The sequence below is a fragment of the Neodiprion virginianus genome, chromosome 2, assembly GCF_021901495.1.
Source record: "Neodiprion virginianus isolate iyNeoVirg1 chromosome 2, iyNeoVirg1.1, whole genome shotgun sequence".
NCBI classification, from domain to species: Eukaryota; Metazoa; Arthropoda; class Insecta; order Hymenoptera; family Diprionidae; genus Neodiprion; species Neodiprion virginianus.
This window is the reverse complement of record NC_060878.1, coordinates 9,280,374-9,296,396: the sequence shown is the minus strand read 5'-3', so window position 1 is coordinate 9,296,396 and position 16,023 is coordinate 9,280,374. Positions and strand designations below refer to the sequence as shown.

Sequence of the window (16,023 nt, the reverse complement as noted above, 5' to 3'; positions counted from 1 at the left end):
TCCTACTTTACCGGCACAGCCAGGTAAAAAACCCAGACACAAACCGTTTTCTAGAACGTTCGAGGGTTTGGATTATCTCCGCTCTGGCTGACTGTAGATCATCGGAAAAAATCCTACAAATTACGCTCTACGTTACCATAGTTTCTACCGTTCTTAGTACGCCGGTAATGTAGGGATTTGTATGCAGAATCTAACTCGTACTGCGACTGGTTGAGAAGATTTTCTGTCTTTCACAAACTTTTCTACACCTCTATATAAAACTAGCGTCGACACGTTGGTGGTGAAAAATATTTACCCTCGCATGTGGAATAATTTTACGTAAATTTGTATGGGACAAATTTTGCCACAGCTAATGTATGTATAACGAAGCGCATACCAAATACAGATTTGCTACAATTTCGAGATCGCTGCTAATTCAGCAAAACACAAACGCCTCGTAATTTCCATAGGTATACTCGTACCCTGTTCTTCTGCTCGCTCCAGTTCAGAGAAAACTTTCTCTGTAGGCAAACGGGTTGAATGTGAAATTCGTTACTGATCTGAGAACCAAACGCGATATGTTGAAGAGTAAAAACAGTATGAATAAAAACAGTATATTCGTAGCCATGATAGGCTTTTTTCTAGTGTTTCTATTTATGACATCGGACTGTAGTGGTTATTCTTCGTAGGATTTCCACCATACATTCAAACAACGAACGTTGAAGATAATGCAGAGATTTGTATCCAGAATTTGTACCAAGTTGAATACGTTGGCGGAATTCCATATACCCATGTTTCGTGCCTCTACTCTTTTTTTTTCATTCATCTATATTTCTGTGAGCTTCCTGTTGCTGTATCATCAAGAGCGCTTCTCTTCCTTCCTGGGTCGAAGGTCACTCCGGACTGAGGAAGGCTGCTGGTCACGGTTTTTCCATGTTTTTCACGGTTGTATCCGAAAAGGGTGGATCATCGGGTCTTTTCGTGGAGTGAATGACCGCGCGATATGCCCTCAATTGCCATAGAGCGAGAATCGTCCTCGCCCGATATCTACAGGACCCGGAAGTAGTAGATCAATATAAACTCGATTAGCACTGCAGCTGATCATGCTCATCTCTACCGAATGCCAATCATCGCGCAGAACCTCGTGCAGCTCAGACGGTTCGCCAAAAATTCATACTTCTCATCAATTTTAATACTAGGTAGTCGTATATCGAATAACGGTTAGATTGTTATATTCGTAAACCACGATGCTGATTACTTTCAAAATACGAAATACCAGAAAATACTTGCGTCAAGACGGTTAAAAGTCTGGTTTCTGGATTTATTCGATTTTACTCTGCGATGTCTCATTTTATTCAGAAGACTATATTCTACAAAATCGTTGAAACAGATTAATCTTTTTTTTTACAGTATTCGATTCAATATTTCCGTTTGTTAATTGTCATTAATTATATCGGTGTAATTTTTTCTGAAAGTAAATCTTTGACGATACTTACTTGATGAAGAAAAAGTGTTCGATGAATTTGTAATAAGTACTTTTCTGGAACTACTATAGAGTTTACGATTTGAAATGAAGTTTCGATTCCTAACAACATGTTTTTCGATTCAATTCCAGTATCTTCTATATTCTTATCCCCAAAGAGATTTTCGTAGCTTATGAATTTGATCATTTGATAGAATTCATATAAAGTATATCGATTTTTTGCCATCCAACTTGCTCAATCCAACTTCGAGGTATTCAGCTAGTCTGCGTTTGCAATCGTCGTTTCTTTGATGTCGAAAAGTGGATGCTACCCGCATTAGGAGCAGAAATGAGGTCTCTAATCTGGGGTTCTCGATTCTGCTTCAAGCCTTTTCCACCACCATTAAAAGGGGAGAAATTTTGGGCGCGTCGAATTAGACGCACCATTACTTAGGGCGTCAAGAGAAGTGATTCTCTGTTTTAGGAAAAAAACTGCTTTAACTCTTTGAGCCACATATTATTGTGCTGAGTCAACTTTTGCATCGAGATAGTAGTCTATGGTTTTTAGGGTCACTGATTACGAGTCCGAAATCAGGTTTCAATAATTCAAGACGGCGGATCCAATGTAGCGGACGAAAATTTCAAATTTGATTGAATACGGTCAAAAAACTTGCTACGCAGGGGGTTTCGGGGTCGCTGATTGGATTCGCCGTATTGAATTTTTAAAATCCGTTTACAGATTCGTAATGATCGACCCCAAAAACCCCTGGGCAGAGTTTTTTCACCGGATGCGATTGCACTGAGAAAACTTTCATTTTTTACAGTAACTAGAAAAATTCAGTAAAACAGGTATCATTAAAAAAAACTGTTTGAATATTGTTGGAATGACGAAAAACGAGGTACGCCTAACCATTTTACGCTATCGTCGATCCTTTTTTTGGTAATTGCAATGAAAAATCAATTTCAGAGGTTTACTCTACTTTTTTAGATACATAAAGCTTTAACGTCAATTTATTGTCGCACAAGCATTACATTTTCTCAACAGTTGCAAGAAAACATAGTAACAGTGATCGTAATGAGAAAGAATAGCAACGGATACTAGACTTTCTGGTAAAAGCTACAAAACTAATTTTCATTCTCCACCTAGAACTATATTTTTCGATTGTGGTAAAAAATGAAAATAATTAAGGACTGGGCGGTAACCGGAACTAAAAATTTCTTTCAGTGTGAATTTGAAATCTTCGTTCGTGATATTAGACGCGCAATCTTGAAGTTTTTAAATCTGGTTTAAGATTCGTAATCAGTAACCCCAAAAACTTGTAATTTATGTGAAATATGTATGATGTATATGTGTAGAGCGATAATTTCTCGGAAATGAATTATTCCTGTAATTTTCAACATTTCTTTCAATCAGTTACTTTCTAACACTAACAATTTACATTATATCGCAATAATTACTATCGAGTATTGAAAACCTGTCAGTATACCATCGGAAATAGTCAAAACCTCAAAGAAATATGTTTTCAAAGTTCTCTAAATATACAAAAAAATGGATATAAAATCGGTCGTAAGAATAATTACTACTGTGATTCAAAGGGTTTAGTTTTTCTCACATCATCTCAGGATGATACGAAATACATGTAGGAGTATAACGTTATTTTCCACGACATTTGTACCGCGTATAGCGATCGTCGTTTCCGCGAAGCGACATCATAGTCGAACTTGGCAAATAACCACGCTCTCATTTCATCATCTCCCTGGGGTATTTCTACCGGCTTACTTCCGCAACTCTCCGCTTCTCTCTTTCCTATCTCTCTCTCTTTCTGCCAATTTTTTTTTTTTTTTTTTTCACCCCTCACTATCCTCCTTCTCCGTTCTCGTTCGACGTTCTCCGCATACACGGCTGCTGCACAGCTTCTCTCGCACAAAGACGACAGTCCTCCATCCTCCAGGCGAATACGGGGTCACGATAAAGTGCAGTTAATTCCGGAATTACTCGGATGCCAACCAACCACCGTACCGACCAGAACCACCGCGACCTCACGATTCCGGTAATTACCAGGTTACGGAGCAACGATTATCGCTTGTCGTGCAACAGAATCCGAGTCTTGAATCGTTGTCGCTTTTTTATGGTCGCAATCGTACGGAAACATGGAGGATTCTGTAGTAGAATTCACAACGTTGTATCTTTAATCAATTTCTCACAGATTCATTCGCTTTGATGACGCTGCGAGAAGAATAGGTTAATTGATGTAGATAAATTGGGTAAAAAAATTTCCTTAGTATTTCAATTACCGGCGTTTATTTGGTTCAAAATAAAAGTTGGTAGCAAGAAACCAAAAATCTTCAGAAATCAATCCTATCGTACGTATTGCTTTATATATTTTTAACTTGACGTTTCTCTGTTTTTCATAGAAAAAAATTCAGTTACTGTAATCGTTTCGAAAATGAAAAGTTCAGTTTTCACTGGATATCCACGTATTGAAGTTTCGAGAATCACTTCCAATCATACACGGTACTCATTTACGTATGTAATCGATCTTTTTGTCCGACGATATTCCGAGAACGTGTTACCGGATTTTAATTATTTTGGTCTCAATCGACGCGGCATTTCCAAACTTAGAACTTATTAGATAATGGCTTTGATCGGTTCGGTATTTTTTGAATTACTTAAATAACAAAATTCCAAAAAACAAACTAAAAATTATGATATTTTGAGAACAAATAAATGGATTTGAATGAAAATTGGTGCTCTGAGGATTTTTGGGCCGCTAATCACGAATCTAAGGTCTGACTTGCAAAATTTAAATTTGGCCCATTCAATAAGCTGAAAATACTAAAAACATTTCGCTATTGATAAAAATTGATACTCGTCGATTTTTCAGGTTCACTCATCACGAATCTGACGTCAGATTGCGAAATTCAAAATGGCGATCCAATACGGTTGAAAAAAATCTAAAAATAATCCGATTTTCGTAGAAATTGAGGGCGGAGGTTTTCTGAGGAACCAATAACGAATCCAAGGTCAGACTAAAAAAATTTGTAATGATGGATCCATTATAGTGGCTTAAAATAAAAAAAAACGTCAAATTTTCACGTAACGTGGTATCCAAGGGGTGTAAAATCTTTGATCACAAATTTAAATTTTTAGTTCGAAATTGGAATTGGATATTGTTCTTTTTTGTTTCTTATGACCTTGGTATCTATCGGCCAGACTAAAACAGTTCATTTTTCAATAATTTTTCATCGTCATGTTTCAGTTAATTTTCTAGATTTTGAGCCAATGTATCGCATTAATAACTTCGTCAGACTAGTAAAAAAGTATTTAGAAGTAGCAAAATTTTTGTAATCAATTGAAACGAGATAAATTGAGTAAACGAAAGATTTCACGCGTCACGTTTGATAAATAATTTGCAGACGAGTGTATGTGTGCTTTTTTTTCGCGCGCTTACTCGGTATGAAAAATTTGTCGCCTTTTTTTTTGTTGTAAATGCATATACGAGGTATACGTAGGTGCCTGACAATGAACAGGTATTACTATAGGACATAGCTTAAAGAACGGGGGCGTAAATGGTCCAGACGATGAATACACAAGTGCGTTCTTTACGCACGAGGATAAAAGCTGCCAGGCTAGAAGCTCCGAAGCTCCGATATTACGTGCTCATATACATATCTATGTATAATCCATCGTACATGATACAGGGTACGTGAAACATGGTTTTTTGAGAGTGCTGAAAGTTCGCACGCGAATACGTAATAATTCTTTGCCCGTGAATGTATCTTGAATTTTGAATACCGAGTTTTCAACACCGTCGACTGGAAACCCCGGCCCCCGTACTCCACTCGTATAAAAGCAAATAGCTCGTGTTTTGCTGTTTACGACATCGTCAAAACACACATTCGCCATCCACGGACCCGGTGAGAAATCGGCAGGAGGGGAAAGAAAGGGCTAAAATTTTCAACCCCGGTTATTATTATATCACAAGCTTTTTATTCACGACGGTGATAAAGATTGTCTCGTTAATTTAAGGATGATTATTAAATCTCCGGAGGTGACTTACACATTTTAAAAAGCCTCGCTCACACTTTAATTCAACTCAGCGACTGGATTTTTCCGAAAGTTAAACAACGTTGTGAGAAAGGAGGACCTTCTGTCTTTCGGAACGAAAATAATTTCTTCAATTTTTCAGGCTCCGTTGTGCGTTTCGTTTTTCTTTCTCACCGTCGTTCTTTTTATCTTGCTTCGCCGTTTCGTCCTTTGTAACCTATCGTCGAAAGTAGCTTTTTGCCGCTTTAATCTTTTTTTTTTTTTTTTTTTTATTTCAACAGAGATAAACAGAGCCCAAGAAAAAAAGAATTAGGTCCAAATCCGAGTTTTAGGCGTTTAACAAACAGCTTGACTCCTAGCGTTATGTGCCTCACGTATTATACACCACGCCATTATTTTTGATCTTCTTTAGTCCGTTCGTTTGCATATTTTTTTTTTTTTTTTTCCTTCCACAACAATTTTTCCAAGCGAAATATAACCCCGTATAAGCACACAAATGGACCCAAGTATACTTATGAGATGATATTACGAAGGTAGAGGTGAGGGATTACGATCTGTCTGCGGATTTTAAAGAGAACGAGTCCGGTCGTGTGTTCAACTGTATAAAAATTTTCACCGCGGGGAGAAACGCGCGTTTTAAATCCTGACAATTCTTCAAGTAAACTCTGTTAGAAATTAGAATATTTTCAGGCTGGAAAGTAACGTTATAAACGATGATATTTCTTCAAATTGAATTTGCGAGTACAAGAAAATGGTTTCATTTCATTTGATTGAAATCTCTTTAATATTAATATTTAAAATCTTCGCGTGACGTGATTTTCAAATATTACCGAGCTGGAAAATGGCAAAATACATGGAGTATAATCATACGATCAATATCGATATTACAATATGTATACATATACACTGATTCTCAGGCTTCATCCAACTAGGTTTCACTTTAACTTTGATACGTAGTTATAGCATCGCGTCTAGCAAGTCGCAGCTTTCTTGTTGCAGGGTTTCAATTAACTGGAAAAGTTCTTAACGTAAAAGTTTCGAAAAATTTCAGCTCAATTTAGCGCTCGGCTTACGCTAAGCTTGCAGTCTGACACGTAACTTAAATTGTACTTATGTGAGCGAGGAAGTTTATCATCCCTGAAATTTATGTAACGTCTGCAATTTTTCCACGCATGTACAGTTTTTATAAAAACAATTTGATAAGCGTATATTCGCAGTAGTTTTTGGAATATTCTTCTTCTCCACTTTCTCCATCCTTCGACGTGATGCTGTAGAGCTTTTTATACGCCGAAGGAACGTGACCATCGTGAAAATCTTTGTGCAACGTAAGCAGCCTCTTTAAATCTGCGTGGTCAGAATTTTCTGGATCGAAATTTAACCGATTTTATTTCGTCGAGTATCAGCAGCAGAAGCATGAAATTTTTAAGCTTAATGTAAAAAAGCTCTGAAGAAAGGCGGGTAAACGTCGCGAATGAAAATGTCCAATTAAATGAAAAGCGGAGAGACGGAGGAAACTTTTCTAAGCTTAAATTTAATCGCCTTGATACTTGTATCAGAAATAAGCTATTAAAAGTAAACAAATTTATAGTCTGGAATAGGTTTTGAATATCGCGAACAATATGCCCGATTTTTTTTCTCCACGCGATTCCGGTGTTCGAGCTTTTTCGAACGAACTCGCGTTATCAGGTAAATCCTTTTACCGATTTAATCTCCTACGCGTAGGAAGAAGTGCTCGCCTAATCTGGGAGGACATAATAAACAGGCACAGATTCGCAAAAGAGGATCTCTTAAGCTGGGGCCTCTTAATCGGATTTTTTTTCAGTTACCGGACCTACGCTTTATAATTCTTTTTTGTTTACGAAGGTTGGTTGGATAAAGATCGATACTTTTTGTCTTTCTTCGAAGAGCGGATATTGCTTTGAGAATGTAAAAATCATTTTTTTCATTTTATTTCATGTTCTACAATAGCTCATTTTATGCAGCTGAAAATTATTTTCTATAATTTCACTGAAACGCTTTTCTCATCGTTTAATATTGAATTTTACAACATTGCACCGATATTGATTATGATCAAGATATAGAAACATTGAATCGTCCACCGAATCAACAAAAAGGAACATCTGTTTGGGGCGGGGTTGAAATTCCGAATTTGAATAATTCCGACAGCGTCAAATTCCGAAAGGACAAAATTCTGAAAATGAGAGGATTTAAAAATCTGAAACATTGAAATTCCGAACGATCGAAGGTTTTCAGTTCCGTGAATCTCTAGCTTGGTGAAATTTCACCCCTTTCATCTTTGTTTGTTTTGGATTTTCGATATTTTTACGATCGGGATCCCGGTCATTCCGTTTTTTAAGTTTTTTTAAATTTTTTATAACACTCATCGAGTAAACTACACTGTTTAAGCATATTTGAACTTTCAGAATTTTACTACATCGAAACGTTATTTTTCGAAATTTTGTTCTATCGTAACTTGAATTTCCGGAATCCTATATTTCGGAACTTTGAGCCGTCGGCTTTCCGACCATTCGAAACTTTGTTGTTCTGCAAAAGTTTGATTTCTTTACTTCAAGTTTCGCCATAAAATGATTCTGAATTAGGCGCTTTCGGAACTTTTGAAATTCGTAACTTCAACCCCGCCACATCTGTCTCGGTGATTTTGCGGAAATGGTGTTTTGAATAAAATACGCTGTATTTTCAACCATTCTAAAAAAATCTTCGAAGCTTACGAATATTATAATTTGACAAATATTCAAACACGTGCGAAAACCTTGAAATAAAATTGATGAAAAATGTCGATTTTTGGCCAACCAACCTCCTTAACAAATGAAAAGCCGAAAAAGGAGCTGATTTGAAGGGTGACGGTGCAGTCTCGAGTACTTTATCTCCCCTCTTTCTTTATTCGAAGGGTACGATTCTTGTGGGAATTCGGGAATTTGAGTGCCCGGGCACCAAGCATTCAACTCCATTCGATGACAAAGTGACCAAAGTGTATGTGACAGTCGAATCGAGACCACTTCCTCAGCCACTCGCTTTCACGTATTTTTCTTTCATTCATTTTACACGAAAAGTCCATCACCGGTTTTATACAGCAGGCAGCTGGCATTTTTAGTACTCTTAAACCTATTTCCGACGATTGCTTTTCAACGCTGCCTCACTCTTCAATTTATATACTTACATACACGATGGACACGTGTTACAACTGTACGTACCTATGACAACGACAGGATATTACGCGGAGCTTGACGTATCCGTGCCAAGTTTAGAATTTCAGCTGTTACCCTATATTCGAAAATTGCTTACTCGCGGCGATTTAACATCGATCTTAAATTTTCTCATCGTTTCAGTAACACTTGCATAAATTTACAAAGGATGAGGTATCTCGATATGTAATTCGATGAAAAGAGAAAATTTACGGAAAAATGGATTACAAAATGATTTGATAAAGAGTTGGAGCAAGTTTAAAAGTTTCTACGCTGAAAATAAAGACCGCGAAGAGACGCTGTGTAATTAAGGGTAAAGCTTAGACAGCCACACTTTGTACGTACAACTTTTAGTGCAGCGTGTAAAGTATTTACGGTGTGTAATATAAGTCGTCTGAACTAATAGCAATCAAGTCCATGGCAAACGAATCTATTTCTCATTATCGCTATCTCTCTAAATCTCTTTCTCGCTGCTAGTCGTCATAAATTCAGAGGCGAAAAGCTCTCGGAGAATAAGGGTGCAGCAGTATCCATAAGGCATTCGGAAACTTGCGTTTAAGTATAATTAAAACGTTTAATAAGAAGCCGAGAGGTTCAGATCGGATGGGTATCTTGAATTATACATTATAGTTACGGTGAAGAACTTTGAGGATGAGTAAAATTATGCAGGGAGATGTTTCAGAATTAATTATGTACGCGCAAGGAAAGGGTTTCGGGCTCTATATCTGAGCCCATACAAGGAGGCAGAGGAATCCTTGAACCAACAAAATAGATTCCGTTGGAATCCGTTCACTTCGATCTAGTATCTCTCGCTTGTTCCAAATACAGTGAGGTGAAGCTTTTGATGTGTTTTCGCAATTGAGTCAACTAAATATCATTTCTCTTGAAGTTTACGTACGGTTCCTCTAAGTAGGATATTTGTCGATCCAAATAATTAGGCACTTGAAACGAAATAAGTACACGAATCTAGCCAACAAAATATTTACATCGATCGAATGTCATATTTTGTTGATGCGGGTAGTCGGCTAGTATCAGGCACGTTACAACAGAAGAAAGCGTAATACTCAGTTTGAGATTAACGAAATTGTTATTGACGAATGACGATTAATATACAAAAAATATTGGCAACATTCAATTTGTACTTCAACGATAAGTTTTCCGGTTTTTACGTATAAAATGTCGGGTAAATATCACAAAATTTTGTGTCAACAGAATTATAAATGATTATCATTCGAAGCGTACGTCTTATGCACTTGAATAACTGTAATGTTGAGTCAATGCGAAAAGTTTTCATTACAAGAAATTTCATTGCCTGCATCAACTATTGAACTCGTGACTCAACAAAACATGAATTAGAACAAGCTTTATTTACTTTGATGCAACAATTTTATATTTTTAAAACAAAATTATCGAGGTGCGTTCAATAAAATTTTTAGTCATATCAATCACACCTTTTTCTTAATACATTATTCACATTATTGCAAGGAACTCACGCTGTGTTACCTTGAATAAATTGATAGTCAAAGACTTGATTAGATTCAATATCAAGTTGTCACAAGTATTTTGTCCGAGAAAACAAACAACATTTTTGTTGAATTAACCAAGTATTGTGTTCGCCGAATCTGACTATAGCATTAAGTTGAATGAAACGAATATCACTTGACTCAAATAATCCTTTTCCTCGGTGTAGAATCTCCTTGTGTTTTCTTAAATTTATTTATTTATTTCTGTAATCATTATTCAATATATCTGAACAAGAATTTTCTCGCAAGCGTGCGTGTCGCTATAATAATTGTATAATATCCGTATCAGAGATTTTGCGTGAAACTCAACTTGGCGCTGCTCCATAAATGTGCGTATCGCTTTGCAGTAGTAACAACCGGAGTTTGGTCAGCCTTCTCTTCTCGACGATTGATTGTGAAATCACTGTATCCGTTAGCGCCAGCGACTGTTTATGATATTCCATATCTGAAACACCGCCATCGTAGAATGATGGTGAAATTTGAATATCTCGCTTGTTTATGGTAGGTTGATATCTGCGCCGTGTTTCATCTGTTTTGTAGATGTATTCGCGTATTCAAAACTCTGAGATTCCGTTCGAGTTACGAGTTTAGAGATATACATAGGGGGCATTCCGCGCCAAGTCAACAAACGTCGGATCCTCACCGTTTCTGATTTTGTTAAGAAAATTTATGCAATTGTTCCAAATCCAAAACAGTATTGTCAACTTTATCAGTTATTTTTTTTTTTTTTCTTGAGCAAATGTGTTTTACTTATGATGTTTGAAAACTAACCTGTCTTTCGCCGTAATTTGAAAATTCGAAGCCATTCTCAAAATTTTTATTCAGATATTAAGATTCTTAAGCCTAGACCCAGATTGGACCCTTCCTTTGGAAATTTTTTTTTATCTACAATAGGATCAATATTTCCAGTATTCAACAATTGATTGTGCGATCAATCGGTAGATGAAATGATTCCAAATCGATTTAATATAACTGAAAAAAAGCATATCTGGTTTTGAAAATCGTACAAAATTATCATTACTCAGCAGAAACTGTTCTAGGTTTTTATAAAAATATACATATCGTGTGGATTAAAAAGTCGTATTAAATGACGGCTTAGACAAAAGTTATAAAAAATATGTGGGCCTTAGTATGTAGACAATTGTAATACTACAAAATGGGGGTGAAATCTGAGATTATACGAGTCAATGGTGAGTCGCTTTTTTCGATGCCTAATAACCGTGTAAACATTTTTGTAAACCATCGTTGACTTCAACGTTCAGATTTTTTATTTCTGTGGCAGAGGCCAATCGTTCGAATACACTTTGCTACGTTCTTTGATCTTTTTAGTCAACCGTTCATACTTGTTACGCGGTACAGAACCGCATCATGAATGCGAATGAAAATTTATTCTGATTTTCATACGTCTTCCAATTATCAATAATCTTCATTTTGTCCCGCGGTCATTTTAGATTCTACTACAATTATATACGAAGACAATTTTTTGACGGTGTCAATATTAGATATCGCTCGAGATAAATCTGAATAATTCTTTGAAAAATGCCGAAACGAGCTTTTCTTTGAAACGTAATATTCACCCGTCTGCAAATACAGGTTTTCTTATCCTGAGGTCAACGCTGTGGATTGTTAACGAGTTTGTTCGGCTTGCGTCAAAAATTAACGACCTAATCGTCGAGAGGATCGTGAATGTAATTAGTTTTTGCATTCCTTTTTTTTAAAAAAATTTTTTCACTACGTGTCTCCTTTGGATTTCTCATTAGTCGAAGTAACGTTGGCTGCACGCTTTTAAATAAATTGCATTTCGACCCAGATAATGACAATTTTTCATTTCTCGGGTATTGTTTTTAATTCTAACTTCTTCTCTCATACTCATCCTTTAATCTTCTCACCGGTATTAACTTTTTCCTTTCTCTTTTTCTTTCTTGTCTGCAACATACCACAAACTGGGTACCCACCGCGGGATTCTCGCTCGCGAATCTATACTCCCTTGTCTCACTCTTTCTTCCGTACATTTTCCTTTTGTCTTTCTGTTCAACTGTCCTTTGTCCGACAAGTGAGAAACTTTATCAGAAAACTCTCAGCTCACGTTCCACCTAAGTTTGCGCACACGTGCCTCGGTTCCTTATTTAATTGCCTATCGACTTTTGATCAGTAATTTTATTTTATCTTTTTCTTGGCCTTTTTTTTTTCTTACTCTGGTTTCGTCTTTGTCCTTTATTGCTTTCCACTCTCTAACCTCGACCCGGTCACGTCGAGATATGCTTTGTATTATACCTATTTTCGGTACAGGTTTCCGATACAAACATCCAATTTCTAGCAACCAGAGAGCGATCTTATATTTACTTTCTGACACACAGTCACGCACACGCACACACGCACATACATGTATAGTAATTATTCTTCACGTTCATGTGAAAAAAAAAAATCGAATCACGCGAAATGTCAACAGTTCAGCATGTGTCCATACTGTGATAAAAATAGCAAACAACTTACTCCTGTGTAAATAGCGCAGGCGATACTTCCTCTGCGTACGGATCGCCAGCAACAACACGATTGCATGATTGCCATGCCGCGCGCACATGGATTTTCGTAACCGTTGCGACTCTACATTTCACTTTGGTGACAGCGGTGGGATTCGATCGGTGGAGCCGATGCTTTTAACGCTCTTTAGCCACGATCGCATAATATTTGTAATAATTTACATAATATCTATGTTAAAAAATTGTTTATCTAAAAATTCTTTTTTTCTATTTTCTCGTACTCTATTTTTTTTTTATTAATATTTTTTTCTCACGCTTCTTTTCGAACTGTTTCAAGCGGATTCCGCTTCGAAATCAATTTCTTTACAAAAATCTGATCCCTCTATCGTCCCGCCACGTTTCCCGTCGACCGAGACAGCTTTGCGCCGACTAGCACTGACCGCGCCACCCCGAAACGTCAACCCCGTTTCGCTCTCGTCTTACCCCCGCCTCGTATCGCTTTTCACCGCCACGCGTACTCCGGAAAACGCAGGCGCCCTGCTGCCGCACATTTCTCCATTTGTTCTATCCACCCTTATTCAACCCACCTTGTAGTCAGTTTCTTTAAATCCTCCTGACTTACATTTATAGTCAAGGTACCTACACCCATCTTGCCAAAACTTGGATCAACTGTGCAATACAAAAAGGGGGGGGGGGGGGGGGGGAGAAAAACATAATTATTCAGTATAATTCGACCCCGTCACAAAAAAAAGAACCTCTCGTTATTTGAAAAGGAACTTATATTTGACGCGGCATTTTTTTCTTTTTTTTTTCTATCTTTACCGCGGATTTACGTACGCGTTTACTTTTGATTGAAAACATGGTTATCGTTTATATTATACCAACTCGAATATTTTACGCAGTTTCGTATAATTTTTTTTCTTATTTTTCCCTTCCTAAGTTTATTACGCCTGAAATGGAATGTGATAAAAAATGTTAATCCATCGGCATCAGAGATGATTATACAAATGAAAAGAATCGTTGAAATGGAAATCTTTTAAGTCACATCGAGAGAAGGGTGCTCATTTACGGTTTAATTATTCTCGTATAACGATTCGGAAATTTTCGTCTGATCATGTACGGAAGATGACGCGGCATTACGTGGACCCGAAATCGGGGGCGTTTGTGAAACGGGTCGTAATTTTCTTTACAGTCAATCGGCAGACGCCGGTACTGCGTAATTACGATTAATTGGATAAAAAATTCGCGTGGTTTGACAATCGTCGAATAATTCTCAACTGATACAAGTTAGGACAACGTTCAACGGCTAATCATTATTTTTTCACTTTCGATCGACGTGGAATATTCGAGCTTTGAAAGCTTTTTTCTCGTGTTTATAAATTCGCAATTTCGATGGTATGGGCGCAAGTTTGGTCGACCGCTACTGCCTGCAAGATATAAGTGCGTCCTAAAAGGCGGTAGCGAGTTTTTTCTTTCATGTTTCTTGAACGTGGGCGATAATCTCACACCGGAGTAAACTTTCGACGATTTTTACTTTTGAGAAACCGATGCTTGAGTATATCTGAAAGCTCGAGCTTCTCTCTATGAGTCTGTGTACTTTGCACGCATTCGGCGCCCCCGCACTCCTGAAACCCTTTTACGATTAATCGTGACAAGTTTTAATTGGTCAATCACACCGAATGACTACTTTCGCTATTAAGAGTGATCATTGTTAAATAGCAATCCTTCAGGTATATAAAAAAAAAAAAAATGTTCTGGTCGAAATGGCGGAGAAACGGAATTTTCATGATTTTTTATCACAAAATGCAATTTCGGCAACCATTCCACATAAGCTACACCCCTCATCTTTTGAGGGGCTTATTCTTTTTTGGCCAAAACAAGCTTTTCAGGGTACAAGTGCGAGCGAAATCAAAAATTTTCTCATACTGAAACACTAACACTTCTGCACCCTTGCGGTGAAAGATTCAGAATTGAACGCAGAATTTTCGATAATATTTTAAGAGTTTTCGAAATGTTGGAATATGGTCATTTGTTTGTTCAAAATGTTAAGAGTGCTGAAAAAAAAAATAGAAGAAAATATCGTCATGGGATGGGTGTCAGAATAATCAGGATGAAAGATAAGATTTTTGAGAATTTTCTCGGGTTTGAATAATCATAGAGTATTAATGGTTGGTGGAAAAAATCTGAAAAATTTCACGAGTGTTTTTTTGAGACCGTAGAATCGTGTGAAAAATCGTGAAGCGAATCGAAAATGGTGAGGGAAAGTCGTTGGTCGAATTGACATGGAGAGACCTATGTACAATAAAAAAAATGACTGAATACTGCCTAATATTCGAAAGAAAAATGAAAAAGAAAGATTTGTTGCACCTGACAATGACAGGAATTAAAACGCAGGTTTACATGATCGATGTTACAACTTTTTGTCTCTCTCACTTTCAACCGAGATCCAACCGATCAGGAAAGCCATTATACACACAATGTATTTTCTTTCTATCTCTACTCACGTCACGGCTCCGAATCGTATCTCACCTGGTGATACATCGCCCAATTTTACTGACACGCGTCTGAGATACCGCGACTCTATTTCACACGCGTGAATTACGTGACTGTTGAACGATCGATAGATCCGCCATTTCGAACAAAATGGCGTTCACCGTACCGATCAGCTGATCGATTTGTGCTCAACTGTGCGAACGCAGTGAATCTAATAACTTCGTTACGAACTTCCGGGCTTTCATTTTATTGCGTCAAGTCGATACTCGGTAAAAAATGCGATAATATAAACGATTTATTATAATAAATTTGTTGCTCTTAAAGTGAAATATCTCAACCAACCATGCAAGCGTATTTTTATTTATTTATTTTTTTTTTCTCTCCTTGTAGATATTTCGGACCCTTGTATATTATAGAGTTTCTCGACGTTGCTCAGGCGTAAGAATTAAATTGCGTGTACGAAAGTTTAGACAACCTAATTACACGTGTAACGTCGTAGACTGATTTGCACGGTTTCTCTAATGAATGTATAACTTATATACGGATAATATAATACTTGAATCGTCAAGTTTATACTCGGTAGAAACAGTGCCTTCGTTTGGTATGCAAATTGAATAATTAACAGGTGGAAGTCGAGCGACGAGTAGAATAACAGAGGGAAAAGTGAGAGGTAGAATTTTTGTTTTTCAAATCATTTATCAACGATCACCTGGTAAAATACGCGCGTTTAGAAATCAATATTTTCAACTGAAAGCGCGCATTGCATATGCCGTTGCTGTCGATGTTTTTTGACTCAACAAACAAACAACGAAAAAATAACAGTTGTTTAACAGGG

General features: G+C 37.1%; 1 protein-coding gene across 3 annotated transcripts in view; it reads right to left on the bottom strand.

Moving 5' to 3' along the window:
* LOC124297461 (uncharacterized) overlaps positions 1–13,133 on the bottom strand; it is a 50,334-nt gene extending 37,201 nt beyond the window's left edge. For all 3 annotated transcript variants that reach the window (XM_046748534.1, XM_046748535.1, XM_046748536.1), the window contains exon 1: positions 12,709–13,133. In XM_046748534.1, the coding sequence (XP_046604490.1) occupies positions 12,709–12,783 (75 nt within the window). In that variant the 5' untranslated portion in view covers positions 12,784–13,133. The remainder of the gene's footprint in view (positions 1–12,708) is intronic.
* Between the last annotated feature and the right edge of the window lie 2,890 nt (positions 13,134–16,023).